Raw genomic sequence first — 16,546 nt, 5'->3', positions numbered from 1 at the left:
GCCGAGCTTGAGGTTCAAGCAGCTGTCCATTGTGGGAGGCATAGGCGGCATTGGGGGCATAGGAGGGGGGCCGTGGCGACCGTGAGGACCGTGAGGACCGCGGTGGTGGGGGCCGTGGGGGTGTCTGTGGTGTCCGTGGTGTCCGTGGTGACCGTGAGGGCCGTGGCCGTGCTCTCCGGGAGGACAAGGAGGAACAGGACCAGCGGGACCAGGAGGGCAAGGACCATGGCCCCATGGGCCGTGGTGACGGCCGCCGGGAGCATGGTGGCCATGGCCGTGACCGCGATGGGGATGAGGACCGAAAGCGTCAGGGCCAAAGGCATAACCGCAGGGACCGGAGTGGCCGAGAGGTCCGCCGAAGGGACCACCGTGGGGACCGCCGTGGGGGCCGCCGTGGTGGCCATGACCATGACCATGACCGTGGGCATGAGGACCATGGTGACCGTGGCGACCACCACGACCACCAAAGCCGCCGCGGCCAAAGCCACCATGACCGCCAAAGCCGCCGCGACCACCAAAGCCAAAGGGGAAGCCACGACCACACTGGTCGCGAGAGGCACAGTCACATTCGACGAACTCGGCCTCTTCGACGTCGTCGGCCGCGTTGAGATCTTCAGCCTCATGGGCCCCTTCAGCAGCTTCAGCCTTGTCACCGGCAGACTCAGAGATGTGCAACTTCTCGAGCTCGGGAACCGTCTCAGACGAGACGTGTTCCTCGCTCTGTGCACTCTCCTCGTTCTGACTGAGGGTGGGGACAGGCCCATGCTCCATGACGATGTCTGGAGATGGGACACTGTCCTTGCTGACGTTGCCCTGCCCGTCTTGAAGACTGACGAGGACGGGAGAGGGGGGCTGACTGGCGCTGTCCTGAGGGACGTTGCTGACGTTGCTGACTTTGTGGGTCATGGTGTAGTGTCTGACTAGAGCTGACTGACTGACGTAGGGTAGCGAGAGTATGTAGGTAGGTAGGGAAGAACTTCTTAGACGAAACTATGAAGAACTATGGAGCGAAAGGGGGAATACTGGTAGAGTGAGAAAGGAGGGAAGGGGTGGGTGGGTTGGGTCTTTCTTGACGAGAGAGATGGGCTTCTTATATACCTTGCAAAGTGGGTCTTATCGCCACCCGATCGCTGGAAAGTCCCTCACAAGTATCAGAGCGCTGAGCGCAGAAGCGCAGTCGCGCCGTCTGCCGGCGCACTTGCGCGTCCAACTCTGCGCAGTCGAGATCGGCGCCCGACTCAGGAAATTTAAGGCACGCTCGGTTCCGTCGGTTAATCTGGTCCACTGTGACTTCTTCCAGCTGCATGGCGATCATGCGCCATGCAATGCATGTGCCGTCTTTGCCCAGCGCATGGGGAAGACAGACTGCGCAGAGGACTGCTATGAGACAAAGCTCAGGGTCTCAGAGAAGCTGCCATTTTGACCAGTCACCGTATACCTGGTTTGAACTGGTACGTGCTGGTCTTATCTCGCACGCTCTGGCACAATCCTCGGTCTTTCCTCATATCTCCTCGTTTGTTCGTTGTCTACCGCCTGCACTACCCCTACCCGATGCCCAAGCTCCCGGTGATATTTACTGCAATTCATAAGTCATTACTAATGATCATACGCCATGTGTTCCACTATAACCTAAGATAAGTGATTCGAAATAAGGAAAGTGCTGAGATTACTATACAATAGAGTGTGAAAACAAGGGCCGAGGGCCAGCTCGACTACTCAAGAAGACTCAAGAGAAACGTGTAGTTGAGGAACCTAAATGCGATGAATTACTGAGTGTCGATGAAGTGTAGTTGAAGAGATCCGTGCACTGCCGTGCGTAGCATGCGCAAAGCCTGGTTAACGGTGAGATGATTCCGCCTAAGACATGATAGCCTGGCTGGTCTTCTTCCCGAAGAGATTGAACTTGCTCCTCCTGTCCGCTCCAGCGCGTCCAAACGCCTTGCGCGCATTCTTAATGCTCTCCATCGAGTCGACGCCGACACGACGCTGCTGCTCGATCATGAGGGCCTGGAACTTGGCCAGCTTCTCGGCCTCCTCGTCCTCAGCCTCCGATCGACCGACAGACGCCATGAACTGGCTGCTCTCGCGGCGGGTCCATGTCCGCGCGCGCTCATTGTTGCCAGAGCTGAGGGAGGCGACGCGGGCGCCGATGGCCGGACCGAGGGAGCCGCCGAACGAACCAGATCCGAGGGGAGGGCTGCGTTGGATGCCACCCGAGCGAGCCTCAGGGGTGACCTCTGTCGCGGCGCGCTTCTCGTACAAACGCACGACGGGCTCCTTCAACGACGACATGGAGCTGGAGCGGGCCAACTTCGTGTTCAGCGTGTAGGACACAACCTGCGATGCAAGGGTCGGCTCGGCCTCGTTCGACGTAACGAGTACCTCGTCCTCTTCCTCCTCCTCCTCCTCCTCGCACGACGGGCGGAACTGGAGCCCATCCTCGGGCAGAGCGGGGAGAGTTGTCGACTTGGAGTTGCTGATCAGCGAACCGCAGATCGAGTGCCGCCGGTCGTCACTGCCCATCGACGAGAGGCTGTCGCGGACACTGTCGCAGGGCGTAGCGGGGTATGCCGATGTGGCTTCCGAGTTTGTCGGGCTAGACGCACGGGGCGTAGACGGCAGAGAGAGGTGCGGCGGGGCATGCGCCGGTCGTCCCGGGAGGGGCTTCTCCGGCGGAGGCAGCATCGGCGGCCGCGAAGAGGCAGATGACACATTCGTGCGCGTTGTGCTAACCGACATGATTGAGGCGGGGCGCCGGCGCTTCAACCACGGCTCCATCTCGACTGCGGGCGCGTTGGAGATGTCCAGGGCATTGAGCAGGTCGTCGGCGAGCTCCTCCGCGTCAAACTGCGTCGTGACCGGGCGCGCGCGCTGCGGGGCCCTCGTGGGCGAGGACGTGACCGCAGCCTTCATCTGGTCGTAGGGCGCCGTGAAAGATCCACTGCGCAACCGCCTCGTTGTCACGTCGATACTGCTCGCGCCGAGCTTGAGGTTCTGCAGTTGGTTGCCAGCGTTGCCGTTGTGTTGCGTGCTGTCGTCATGCCCGCCACGCCCTGAGTCGGGGAGAGACCCGTGACCGGCAGGCGGCGTGTTGGTGTGCGACTGATGGCTGCCGCCCGCGCCCTCGTTGCTCATTACAGATCCAGGGCGTCGGCGGTTGTTCTGTCGCGAGGAGCTCGCGCTCTTCGCCTGGTGGATCATCTGCAGAGCGCGCGCCTGCAGGTTGTACTCGCCCGCGAGCGTCGCGACCTCATACACGCCGACGGAACTCGAGGGACGAAGTCGCATGTGCAGCGCATGCGTGACGAGCTTGTTCAGACGCTCAATCTTGTACTGCTTCGACAGGAACAGAAGCGCAGTCAAAACAGGCGACCGTGTCTGCAGCGGCGTTGACAGCGACAGCGTGTAGAAGTACTGGATCAGCGCCACGCACACCGGCAGCGGCTCAGGCAAGTGCAGTGATGTCGGTGTGACGCGTGCAGGCGACAGCGAGCCAAGCAGCGCCTCGTTAATGTCGAGCGCCGTGTCCTGCACCGCCTCGGCGGCCTTGGTCATGATCGCACTCTGCTGCTCGGCGAACCACGGCCACCGCTCTGCGAGCACCTTGCGCGAGCACCGCACCTTGCGCCCGTCCTCGGCAATAAGCTCGAAGTCGGACACGAGCTTCTCGTCAAGCATGCTGAGGCCGATGCCCTGCGTCTGGTCAGAGAGAACGCGCCGCGGCGGCTGGTAGATTCCATACGCCTCGAGCTCGATGATCGCGTACTGGTCGAAATTGACCGCACGCTTGCCGTAGTCGGCAGCGAGATCATGGTTGGCGTTACCAAACACGATCAGCTTCGCAGTCTCAGGGCAGATGACCGCACGGTTCCAGCTTCCGCTGGACAGAACTGGCGGCTCGAGGTGCTTCCACTGCAGCGTGTGCAGGTCGAGCGTCCAGATGGAGAACGCAGCGGAGGTCGACGCGAGGTAGAGACCACACAGGATGAAGTGGTGACCAACAATGCCGCCGGCGGGGAAGCGCAATCCGGGCGGCTGCGAGCTCCCTGTCATCTTGACCGACATGTCGTGGATTGTGAAATCAGGCGGCGCCTCGAACTTGTCCGACTCGATCTCGGGGGCCTCGGCACCGTCCAGAGGCGAGACGACCTCGAGCTCTCGGCGAACCTTGGCAAAGTCGTAGTTCGAGTAGCACCAGATGTCGCCGCCGCCGCCGTCCTCTTCGACCGTGTACGGCAGCGCTGGCGATCCCGTCATGAGCTGCGCTTCCGGGACAGGCACAACGACGCGCAACGTCGAGCTCACAGCAACCGAGCGGTACGCTCCCTTCGAGTGCATGCCGTGCGACTCGGGCTGCTCCGTTTTCGAAACCCAGGCCTGTCGCTTCAGGTCGAATGTGTTGATCTCGTAGATCCACGAGTTATCAGAGCGCTGGCCGCCGCAGACGATCAGCTGACCCCGCGACACGGCACTAAGGTGCGCGTAGCGCGCTTGTGGGATGAACTCTGGGTTTGGCAGCTGGAATGTTTCCGAGCCATCCATGCCCAGCCCGATCGGCGACTCGGGCCCCGGCTGCGGAAGCCATCTTCGTGCGCGGCAGTCGAAGAACCACACATCGTTGTGCACACAGAGCGAGTCCGCGTCGCTCATGCCTCCGAAGCAAACGAGCTTGTCCTCCCAAACGTCCATCGAGTGGAAATACCGGGGTCCCGGGCCCTGTCCGGCGTTCACGCGCGACCACGTCCGTGTCGTCAGGTCGAGGGCCCACATCTCCGACGTCAGTTTCCGAATCGGCACAATCTTGCCGCCGAAAAGGAAGATGGTTGGGGGATGCGGCGCAGGGAGCGGAGAGAGGGTGACTGAGGGGCCCTGTCGTCAGATCTGACCTTGAAGTTAGAGGAACTCACGGTGAGAGGGAGGGGAACCTCGCCATGGGTATTCTCAAACCAGCTCGTGAGCTGGGAGTTGTCGGTCATGGTTGAAGGATGTTTCAGATGATTCTGGAGATGAGGTGGATGCGAGATTGCAAGAGGAGAGGCCTAGTGAGCTCGAAGGGGAGTGAGCAGTGTCACCCTAGGCCGGGGCGCACGACTAGACTGGAATGTAGATTAACGGCGCGCAACTGTGAAACAAGTCAGCAAACTGCACGATTCCAGCTGAGCAAAGGTGTGTGCGGAGGACACGATGTGTGCGCAGCTGCGACGCAACGCAACAATCGCGCCCGGTGGTCGGGGCAGAGTCGTCCCAGCGAGGCAAGCGGATGCAAGCGCGAAGCGCAAAGCTGTCCATTGGCGCGGACGTGCGTACGATCGAGACGAGTGGGGTCGTTGGCCGTTGGCTCGAGGCGACCGCAAGCCGAAACCGCGGCTCGCTCTCCGCATACGGTTCACGGGAATTGGCTCGGGGTCATTCGGGCGACAGCACACATCTCATACCGTCACGTCTCACGTCTCACTTGCAGTCATGAATGCGATTCAAGTGACGCGAGATGGGCCGGACGGGCGTGCGACACCCGGCGATCTGTCCGTCTCGTGTGTACACGTCATGTCGCGAGACTGCTGACAAGCGCACAATCAAGGAGATGATGAATTGAGGAAGCGCCCGAACTGTATACTCTTATACTCACTCAAAGCAAAGTTTATACGTTGAGCGCGTCTAGCAACTGTGTCAGATTCGTACGTGATCGCGGCGAAAGCGAGATCAGGCGTTGCGTTGCGATGCCTTGTCGTGTGGCTCGAGCTCGTGTGTTGCCTTGGTTGCAAAGGTGTCAAAGTCGCGGCGCGAGAGCGGAGAGCGTCAAGGCGTCGAGGCGTCGCGAGAAGGAAGGCAACGGTCGCGTTGGAGGGAAGACACGAGATTGCAAGAACAAAGTCGAGAGCAAGAATGAGGCGAGTGGAGTGATCGGGGAGGAAGTATTCGCAGAAAATTGAGAAAGAGGAATGCGATGACGATGTTGGGCGCCGAGCTCAGGCTGTAGGCTTGGAAGTTGGGACGATGTCGGGGCCTACTTGCTCCAAGGACGTAAGGGGGGGCAGGGGTCGGTGGGACAGGGGCTGCTTGGGAGGGAAGAACCGTGCGGTCGTCGGCGGTGCGAGTGTGGTCGGGACGAATGTGTGTGTGTGAGAGAGGGTGCACAGATGACGGGTGAAGATGGTTTGTGATGTCGAGAGATGTTGGATGGAGCGAGAGAGTCGTAGGAGAAGAAGAGAGAGGGAAGGATGGATCAGAGTGGGCCTGGCTGGCTGGGTGCAGCGTGCAGCGTGCGTCGAGGATGAGGTCAGGTCATGTCAGAACTGGCGCAGGCTGCAGCCAGCCCAGAGCCAGGAACGCACCCGGCTGGACCGCGCGAGGGAGAGGCCAGAGGGAATCCCTGTCGCAGCGCAGGCCCGAATTCTTAGGGAAGACTAGGGACCAGGGTGTGTGCGGTCCCAGGGTTCAGGGCACAGACCACGGCCCCCAGTGCTCCTCCTGTGCCATTTCCTCGCGACTTGCGTACTCTCTCTCATTGCATCGTCCCCCCATCCTGCCTCGAGTCTTGTCTCGCATACTCTCTCTTCGGTGGTCCATACCACGGTTCTTTCACAGAGAACAAACACACACACAAGATTCTGGCTTTGCTGAACTCCAAACTCTGTTCTCGGCGAGCAGGCATATTCGTGAACATGAGGAAGGCGACAAGGACGGGAGTGCGACGAACAACTTCAATCTCGCTCGGTGGCGAATTGCTCGAGACAAGTCAAGGGCGATCAGCATTGAGCCGGGCCTGTGAATGAGTGAATGGATGCCAAGGCTGCCAGTCGTGCCGACTGGCGTCATGCCCAACCGAGCCTTCCCTCTTCTCTCCGTTGTTCCTCGTGCGCAACCGAGTCCACACATCCTCACAATCCTCGCATTCAATGGCTCGGACGCAAACGGAAGGTACACGCTGCCCTCGACTCTCTGCGTCCTCCTCCATGTGCTCATGCAGATGGCCAGGCGGGAAGATGAGCGCCAGCGCCTCACCTTGTTGCGACGCACTGTCGTGGGCTTGGCGCGGATCAGGTTGGCTGAACAGCGACTTGCGCCCCGCGCAAACTCCTACTGAACCCGCTCAACTCAGCCCAGCTCATGCGGCTCAAGCCATGCAGCCCCACGGCAGCCAACACAGCCAAAGGATTGACCCGAGACCCGAACCGCTGCAGAGGAGTGGGTACGGAGGCATGCGTGAGCTCGTGTCCCACCTGGTTGTCGTCCCGAAATTGAATAGCCTTCGTGCGCCAGGCCGAAGGGCACTGCACCCAGCCAGGCAGTTGCAGAGCCCACAGCCCACGACGACAGAGAGATACAGAGGGTCAAGGGCCGTCCTCCCGGGTAGAGACAGATTGCATTAACCTACGCCTCTAGCGCTGCCGTCTGAGCCGTCTCTTGCAGCCTGTCAGCCAGGGTAAGGAGGGTTGGAACCAGGGTCCAAAGAGGGAAGGCACGGCAAACGGATCAATGTGCAGTCCGCTGGAGTCGTACATGACCTTGCGAGCGAGCCATCAGGCCTTGTCTCAGCACCGTCCATTGAGCCAGCTCAGATCCTCCAGCCTCGCCCAGACTGCTAAACTGCTCCGGTGTGCTTGCAGAAGAGGGAGTGGCCCAGCTGCCAGTGCGGTGATGGTCACTGACGTCGTCAGGGCCGAACAACCACGCGTGACAATCCACTACCCACAACTGCACACAGCCGAGCTGAATACGGTCGTCGTTGAATAGTAACGCACGAGAAACCGTCAAGCTGCATGTCTCATGCGTTCATACCCTCCCAACAAGAGGTCAATTGGGCCTGCTGCGGTGCGCTCCTCGTTCGTGATCCTGGCGGAGTTGTCACCGGTACTCATTCCGGCTCCGGCCCCCTATCCATTGTCTCAGGTGTGGCCGTTGACTGCGCCGCTGCGCCGGTGATACTTCCGACGACAGACTCAGCCTCCGACACAAACCCAAGGACACCCCAAGGATCAGAGAGGGGAGGTGCACAGACATCAGCGATGTTTGGAGCCCAGATCGAAGTCTCACATCACATCGTACGCACGCGCGCATAATGAAAACAATGTTGCACCATTCCTGGGAATCAAAGTATTGAATGGCCCTCACCAGTCACAACGGTCGGACTAAACTGTGTTTTCTGCCAATTCAGACCCGGAGCAGAAGTCACATCCGGCACGTCTGACGCAGCTGCATTCAGCCTCTTAGCGGGGCTCGCCGCATCCAGTAATGTCGAGTTGCACGCGTGAATGAAGACCTCGACACGAGTGACGCGCGGTTCGGTAACTCTATGCGCATGCTCAATCCAGCGAACACCTCAACAAGAGACACCTCGGTGAGACACGAAAGGCTGAAGAGGGCTGGCAAACGGCCGTGCATGCAGCCATGCAGCCCAGTCTCGCCTCAGTTCGGTGCGGCGGTGCAGATCCGCCGTGATGTCGGCGCCACACTTCCGACGCCGCACAGTCGGAAGCGTCGACCCCACTCTGGACCTATGTCGGACCCAGTACTCAGGCATCCGACGTCCCGGAACGCCTCATGAGTTGATTTTTCCTTCGCTTCAAATCTGTTTTCGGGGTCCGCGACTTGTGAGCCCTCGATGCCCTCGACAGTCGCCCTGCTGGCCCTGCCCAGAGTCCGTCTGATACACCCGTCATCGATTTTCGCACTTCCGCAGCCTGCTTCCTCAGATCAACAGGATGCAATACCTAGATTCGTCCAGGTTTGTGTCCAGGAGTGAGGTTATCCGCAGTCACTAGTCTTCCCTTTGTATTGTCTCCTTCCGAAGCGACGGTGTTGTTTCTGATGATCTACTCTTGCGAAGTCTTGAGAATCTCCTTCATGAAATCCATCGATCATGGTGGGTCCCGATCTTTATGTCTTTCGGGGCTCGTTGGGGGTACAGGATGTGTGTCCCGATCATGAGGACAACCAGGACCTGTGCTGTAAGAAGGCCGATTGCGAGGACAATGCCGAAAAGTCCTCAGGACCGCTATCGTTGATTGAGTATGACGACGCCAAAGCACGACGCTCGTCGGAACCGGTCTCCGAGTGGTCAGTCACCGCCTAGCCTAGCCTTCCCACGGCCCGACATACCGTGTCCCATGCAGTACGCCTTGGCCCATGCAACATGTAGCGAGGTACGTCGGGCGTCCTTCTGTGCAGACACGCAACGTAAGAATAATCGACTTTGGAACGAAGCACCGACCCAAGACTACACCGAACACACGCCAGCCTTCTGCCACGCAAGAGTAGGGCACGGACGTTGGGTTTAGACTCAGAGTGACGACGCCCATTACACGCGTGTTGCAACGACGCGCGCTGCCAACGTAAAGATGAACATGCCGTCAGGTCAGTTATAAGGTCAGTTCAGGCCAGGTCAGGTCGTGAGGAGGTAAACGAAGGCACTGAACTTCTGTCGTGTTCTGGATCTCCAATCGGTGCCAGAATGGAAGAGCTGGTTCCCTCTCCACTCGTCGCCTCGACGATCGATCATTTGTTGAGGACTGCGACAGACACTCCGCCAACACCCCTCGCTCTACCTCCGCTATATGAGAGCTCGTTTCTGCGAAAAGCTGGAGATCCGGCCTCTGACAGTGCCACAGTCTCACAGCTGCATGTGATTACGAGGAAGTCCATTGCGGAGATTTGGGTCGTGCCCGAATGCAGAGCCACAGTCGAGTCCAACGGGGCATCAGTTGCCTCTTCGAGCAGCCCGGCACGGGGTTACGAGGCACCAGCCCATCGGAAGATGGAGTTATGCATGCTGCTGATCTGCGTCTGGGCCGCATAGCCAGATGCATAACGCTCACCGCCTTCGGGCATTTCCCAGCGGGCAGCGGTCCTATCTGCGGTTCGGTGCGGCTGCGCGGGTCGCAGGCCGGAACCCGCAGCCCATGGCCCGCCATAAGCCGTAGACACGAGGCCCCGGGACTGTTTGCCGCCATGCTGCCGCCACGCCGCCATGCCGCTGCCGCTTCTTGTCCTTCCGTTGTTTGCCGCGAGACGGGCGAGACGGGCGAGGCGCGAGGTTTTAGGGGAGGTTAGGAAGAGATCCCAGCGGAATCTAGCGTTAACCTTGTTTCATCCCCGCACCCGGGGAAGTTGGACCGAAGCTTGATTGCCTTTCGCGCACACGTCCTTGCCTTCTACGCTCTGGATCTGTACGTATCGATACGTAAAGGATTGTCATGTTGTGGGGAATCATGCATGTTTCTTCCGACGAGGGGAGACTGCTTCCAAATGCTAGAGAGGGAAGGGCTGGAGACGCCTTGGCTAGATCGGTTGCGCAGAGTCATGCCGCACGTGATGATGCCGAGACTATTCACTACGTCATGAACATTTATCTACGTACAGGCTCGTCCGGCCGTCACTGCTCACGGTTTCGAGATGCTTGCAATGATCAATCGCTTGTGCGTCGTCGCATATGTCTGAAGAGAGGACCAGAGTTGACTGAAAGTCTCATGCTATCCGATGAACCCTCCGCCTTCCTCGCTTCTCCCAGCCCCTCGCCTTCCTTGCCGTCTACGCAGGCCTTCTTCGTAGCCACCGTTTAAGGAGGGCGCGCGGGTCATTGTGACCAAGCCCCTCTCTCGCCCGAGGTTCCAGGGAGCTTATCCTCAGACTCGAATCGAGAAGCTGTACGGGAAGCAACAGGATAGCACGGCATGCCGCCGATCTCTCGCCACGCAGTCCGTACGATTATCACTTACTCCCTGTCTCATCGCTGGCCAGAGCTCTGCAGTTGCGCCACGTCTGAGTAACCGGAGAGCCTCATCTTCCGACCCTCAGTGCAGCTTCGCAGAGAGAGACTCGCACGACGCTCCAGCTCCTCCCAACGCCCGAAACAGCCACGTGGCTCTTCGTTCTCCTCCTGTCCCGCGCGTTCGGACGAAATTCCAGAGTGCGCCGCCGCAGTGCCTTGGCTCAGCGGTTAGCATCATTGGATCGATACCCAAGTCCGGTTTAAGGGGCTCGACTCAAGTCGATAGACTTTGTCCGACAGGATTTTCGAGTGCGTAAGCATCGTGGGTTCGAATCCCACTCGATTCAGCCTTTTTAGCTTCCACGCTCGAACCGGAGGAAGATGAGAGCTCGAGGTGCAGCGAGACCAGGGAGAGGCCTGTTGCTGAAATGACACACATGCATTAGGGCTATTGGCATGGGTATGGCGATATTACGATGGGTGGGGGGTAGACATGCAGTCCGGTTCACAAAGTCTTCACAGGTACTAATACGATACACACGAAACGTCTCCTCTCTCTATAGACACACTTCTCTCCCTGTTACACAGCACTCACAATCACTCACATGAGCCCACCGACAATCTTCTGACTAGCTGGGGCGCAATAATCCCCCCTCCGCAAGCCCTTCCCGTTGCCGCGATCCTCGTCGTCTTGGAGGATGGGACCGTTGCCGGAGTACTTCGCCGAGCCCGGGGTCGCGTATGGGTGCAAGTGGTCCGGACCTGCGTTCATGGTATTCAGGACGTCGTCGAGGCGCGCGTGCCCGGCGTGCTTCCTAAGCTCCCTCTCGCGCGGGGTCATGGTGCCGCTGCGACTGCTGTTGGTCGATGCCTGGCTGGATTGGATCGGCTGCTGCGGCTGCGGTTGCGGCGGCGGTTGCCTCGGCTGTGTGCTTCTCTTGGGCGAGGACTTGGTCGACTTCTTGGGCGACTTGGGCTTCTTCGTGAGTCCCTTCGACTGCTGGGCTGGATGCACGACCGGCCCCGAGAGCGCGGGGGGCATGACCTGGTACGGGCCAGGATTGTACTGCCTCCTAGGCTGCATGATGGGCGGGCCGCCACGGAGTCCGTCCTTCGTCTTTCTTGACGACGGGTCATGGGTGGCTAACTCGCGCTCGGCGGGGGTATCGTCGAACCCGAACGTGCCCTTTGGCACGCCGAGCGGGCCGTCGAGGGGCCCATCGCTCGGATCACTCGGCATCGGCGAGTTGAGGTCCGTATCCTCGTCGGCGAGGTCTGTGTCCGTGTGCTCGTCCGAGTCCGGCGGGCCCTCGTCGTCGCTCTCCGTGTCCCACACGTTGGGGCCGTAGGCGGCGTCGCGGTCCCCGTCGCTCGAGAGAGCTGGGGATTCGTACCCGTCCGGGCCCCTGTCCTTGTCCCTCTCGGGCTTGTCGCCCTTCTTGCCCTTCCGGCCCTTCTGGCCAGGTCCAGCCTCGCCGCGCTCCGCCGCACCCGCATCGTCGAATTGCTGCGATGGCCCAGCGTCGTCGAGCATCTCGTCCTCGGCGCCTTCTTCGGCTTCGTGCGCTGCTCGCTTGCCGCGCTTCGTCCCGCTCAGCTCGCCGCGGCGCGCCTCCTTCCTCAACTCCTTCAGTTCGCTCTCGCGTTGCTTCGAGTCCTTCTTCCGCTCTGCACTCGTTAACAGCAGGTCGCGCGCAAACTTCTCCTTGTCCAAGTACTCCTGCTCTTCCTCGTCCGGGATCGCCTTGATGATGTCCTCGACGTTCTTGTCTGTGCGCCGGAAGAGCTCGTCCTCCATCGCATCCCAGACCTTGGTCTTGAACTTCTTCGGCTCCTTCTTCTTCCCGTCCTTGTCCTTGCCATCCTTGTCCTTCTTGTGGTGACGGTGGTGGGACGAGGAGCCGTGCTGGTCAGAAGAGGAGTCGTGCTGGTCGTGATGGGAAGAAGAGCGGGAGGAGCGGCGGGAGTGTGCGTGGTTCGCCTCCTCGGGCAGGCGGCCCGCGTTCGCATCCGACTCGGACAGGCGCCCTTCGGCCTGGGCCTGGTCGACGTGGGGCGTATCTGACTGCCCCGCCGAAGCCGAGCTCGTCGCACGTTTCCGCCCGTGGTGGTGATGGTGCTTCTTCATCTTCCCGCTCTTGGTATAATCGTCCTCGTCCCTTTCCTTGGGCGCCTTGTACCCCGGCGGGCGCACCTTGCCCTCAGTATCCATGTTACGCCGTCGGAGTCGCTGCTCAAGCTTCTTGCGGCGCGAGTGCGGCGGCTTGGTCAGATTCTTGAACCGCTGGTGGTGCCATTTCTTGTAGCTTCCGCCCTCGAGCTGGATATGCCACCTCTCGAAGCGTTTCAGGTCATCGCCTTCGAGTCCCAGCAGCGTCGAGGAGAGCACGAGAATCTCGGCAAACGTGCTCCGATACCGGCGCACACGCGTGAGCATGTCGTCGTCGTACGAGTCGCCCGAGATCAAATTCGTGTCCTGCTCGAGCTGGCGGATATGCTCCTGCTGCGCCTCGGTCGTGTGGTTGCGGCGGTTCTGTTCCGCGTCCTCGCTCTCCTTAAGCGCATCATCGCCCTCGTCGCCCTCGCCGTACAGCTGGAATGCGTCTCTTATCTGCAGATTCCGGTCGGCGACTAACAGTGTCTGGGCGAGGTCCTTGTCCATTGAGTCGATCAGCATTTGGCGCGCCTGTGCCTCGAGCCGGGTCACGCGCCCGATCAGCTGCTTCAGCAGGTAGAACTCGATCTGCTCCCGGCGCAGAGGCTCGTTCAGCCACTCGTTCTCGTCGTACCCGCCCTTTTCGCCGTGATGGGGGTCGTCGCACTTGGCGTTCTTGTGCCCGTGCTTTCCGTCGACGAGTGACTTGAAGCAGCGGTCGAGCAGCTCCTCCTTGGCCGATTTGTGAGTGTTCTTGTCCAGAACGCTGTTCACCATCTTGTCTTCCTCGTCAGGTCGGATCTCGGCGGGGATCCCGTCCACATTCTCGTACTGATCGTCCTCGTGCTTCTCGTGGTGGTTCTCGTCGAGTGTATCGCTGTTTGACTGGCTGTTCTCGTGCTTCGAACGCCTTCGGTCGTACCCGGTCTGATCCTTATCGGATTGATCCTTGAGCGACTTCTTTTCATCGTGCGGCGTCCCGTCCGGCGATTCTTCCTTGTCGAGCTCATCGTCCATGGAATCCTCGTCATCCATGTACCCAGCCTCCTTAAGGCTGTCGATGTACAGGCGGCGGACCTTCTCCCATCGGCGGTGGTGTCGAAGCACGAAGTGCGAGTGCGGCGCGAATGTCTCGGGATCGCGTTCTCGTTCGAGAGCTGCGGATGATGTCAGTGACGATCCCTTCCTCAGACTCACAGAGCATGTCGTCCGTGAACTGGTGCTGCGTCAACGTGTACAGAATACCCGTGACCGTCTGAACTGCGAAGTTGGTGACAACCGGGACGGCCATGAGGGCGTAGCAGACCCAGAAGACGCGTCCTGCGGCGGTCGCGGGGGTGAAATCGCCGTAGCCGATGGTGAAGGACATGACCATGACCGAGTACAGCGCGTTGCTGCTTGTCAGCTATGAAGGCGCTCATCAACTCACCCGTAGCCCCATCCCTCGACAAAGTGGAACACCATGGCGCCCAAGCACCAGAAACTGAACATGCTGAGAAGTGCCCACACAAGGTCCCAGAGCTGGATCAGGCTGCGGTGTCAGTCTCTCGGAAGTCACAAGAGTTCACGTACGATTCCTGATGCAGGTTGATCTGGTGCAGGAGGGCGATCTCGTCGATCAGCGTGGCGTACGGCTTGCGTCGCACAGCGCTAGTGTGGACGGCGACAGAGTACTTCTTAAGCCACTTCTGGCGGCGCTCAACGGCACGGCTCTGGACCCAGTCGATCGTGATCGAGACTGCGTTACCGAGCTGCGCGAGGGTGAGGACGGCAAAAATGAAGAGGAGCACCTTGCCCCACGCGGTCTGGACCGTGATGTCGCCGTAGCCGACAGTGAGCGCGGTTTGGATCGAGAAGTAGATGGCGTCGAGGTAGCGCCAGTTCTCGAGCTGGGAGAATGCTAGCGCCTCCAGGCCGACGAGCACCGTGAAGCCAGTCACAGACAGGAGGAACTTCCGGCCGGTCAGGCGGAACTCTTGGTCGTCCCCCGAGTCGAACGGATGTATCTTGCCCAGGAGCCAGTGCAGAAACAGTGCGAACGCGATGCTTCCGGAGATGAGGACTGAGAACACGGCGCACCAAAAGCCTTCGCTGAAGTCTGAGTCAGGTGGCCGCGGCTCGCCGGCACCAAAGATGAACAGGTTGCAAAGCGCGACAATCGCCTTCAGTATCCAGAACACGATCGAGAGGTTGGCGGCCCGTTGCCAGATGCCGTGGAACGAGGAGAATCGCAGGAGCAGCAAGACCATGGCCACAATGTTCAGCGCAAGCGACGCCGAACTCAGCGCGACACACGCCTGACGGTCCGGAATCGGTTTGTCATCGCGGACGTACCACGGTTGCTGTGGATGTCAGTGGGGCCACACGGTTACCGCTTACAGCGAGAGCTGGAATGTCCAGCAGCGTCGACATCGGGGCCGCAACGGCTGCCAGTAGAGGACTGTACTTGGCCCATCCCTTGAAAAACCATGATATCCAGTTTGAAAGCACGAGGAAGAACCTGCCGACTGGCCCCTTGTGCTTCTTCTTCTCCTTCAAACTGGCGGATTCGTTAGACAGAGACCCCGAATCGTTGCCGAATTGCGGGATGGAGGCGGTTGCATTGAGCTCCTGCCTGGAGGAGGAGGAGCTCGACGAGTTGCGTCGTCCGCCGTCGCCATCATCGCAGGCCATGTCGGTGTCGGTGGTGGTATCGGGCGAGGTCGGACGACATGGGAGTTGCAAAAACGGAAATTAAGGGAGGTGCAGTTGACAAGCAAGCATAGCGTTGCCGGCGACGGAGCAACGGACAGGGGGATCAGTCACTAGTGGTGCCGCGGGCAAGGGGGTGGGGTCTGACGGAGCGAGCGACCGAGTGGATGAAAACAAAGACCGACTCAGGAACGGGAGTGGTGTTTCCACCGCTCATCACCCGCGTCATAGCAAGCAAGCCCCTCCCTGGATCCTGGGACGGGGCAGGGCCGATGCCATGAGCTCAACGAGAGAGGTTGCGGGGTATTGCCGCATTTGCCGCCCTAGTCTGGGCCAAGCCAGACGCGTGCATGTGCACACGCGTGCACCGATGGTTCGTTCGGTCTCCATTGGAAAAGAGCACAGCGCACACAATGTTGTGACGACGCACACAGGGAATCACAAAGAGGAGTATCAGATAACGGAGGCGGCAAGTGACCGCGGTGCGGCAAGCCATGTCTCGGTGTATCACGACCCAGAAGCATCGTCTTGGCGAGGCCAGACTCCGGACTGCTGGGGTGCAGGGCGACGGTGCCTTAGTACAGTCTGCTTTTCAAGGGATCGGCTAAGATTAGAAACGCACCTCTTCCGTCGCTTCCCTGATCATGCTCGTTGTCAGCATCAGCTGGTTCACTTAGGGACATCTTCATTGGCTGCGTATAGAGAGGTGAAGTGACCCTTGCTTAACAAAAGCCGGCGCGTGCAGAACAAGTTACGGACCTGGGCACACCAGTCAATGGAAGCGGTGTCACTTGCGGGCCGTTCCGTTTGATTAACTGTTCCTGCTGGGAGGATCGATGCGGCATTGAGACGACGTCACGAGAGCATGGAGCAGGGCAGGCAAACTATTCTGTGAAGGGGAAAGTACGGCACATGAGTTGTGCCAAGCCACGGAGATCGAGACGACAGCCCAAGCTGGAGCACCAGCCGACGGCGGAGTGCGGGGCCAGTCG

The 16,546-nt window shown here is 59.9% G+C and overlaps 2 protein-coding genes and 1 non-coding gene across 3 annotated transcripts; 1 reads left to right on the top strand and 2 right to left on the bottom strand.

Annotated features, from left to right (window-relative positions):
• Positions 1 to 1,857: 1,857 nt before the first annotated feature.
• On the bottom strand, positions 1,858 to 4,976 carry A1Q1_03566 (sporulation-related protein; the record flags this gene model as incomplete). Its single annotated transcript, XM_014323364.1, has 2 exons — positions 1,858 to 4,869; positions 4,908 to 4,976. The coding sequence occupies 2 exons, from the start codon at positions 4,974 to 4,976 to the stop codon at positions 1,858 to 1,860; spliced, it is 3,081 nt and encodes a 1,026-aa protein (XP_014178839.1).
• A 5,971-nt stretch (positions 4,977 to 10,947) lies between these two features.
• On the top strand, positions 10,948 to 11,055 carry A1Q1_t283. The gene has a single exon. It is a non-coding gene; the product is annotated as a tRNA-Leu (tRNA).
• Positions 11,056 to 11,309: 254 nt separating this feature from the next.
• A1Q1_03565 (potassium channel) lies at positions 11,310 to 15,536 on the bottom strand (the record flags this gene model as incomplete). Its single annotated transcript, XM_014323363.1, has 5 exons — positions 11,310 to 14,020; positions 14,061 to 14,183; positions 14,293 to 14,384; positions 14,436 to 15,160; positions 15,243 to 15,536. The coding sequence occupies 5 exons, from the start codon at positions 15,534 to 15,536 to the stop codon at positions 11,310 to 11,312; spliced, it is 3,945 nt and encodes a 1,314-aa protein (XP_014178838.1).
• Between the last annotated feature and the right edge of the window lie 1,010 nt (positions 15,537 to 16,546).

This window comes from Trichosporon asahii (assembly GCF_000293215.1).
Source record: "Trichosporon asahii var. asahii CBS 2479 unplaced genomic scaffold scaffold00056, whole genome shotgun sequence".
Taxonomy (NCBI): domain Eukaryota; kingdom Fungi; phylum Basidiomycota; class Tremellomycetes; order Trichosporonales; family Trichosporonaceae; genus Trichosporon; species Trichosporon asahii.
This window is presented reverse-complemented; position numbering and strand designations above follow the sequence as displayed.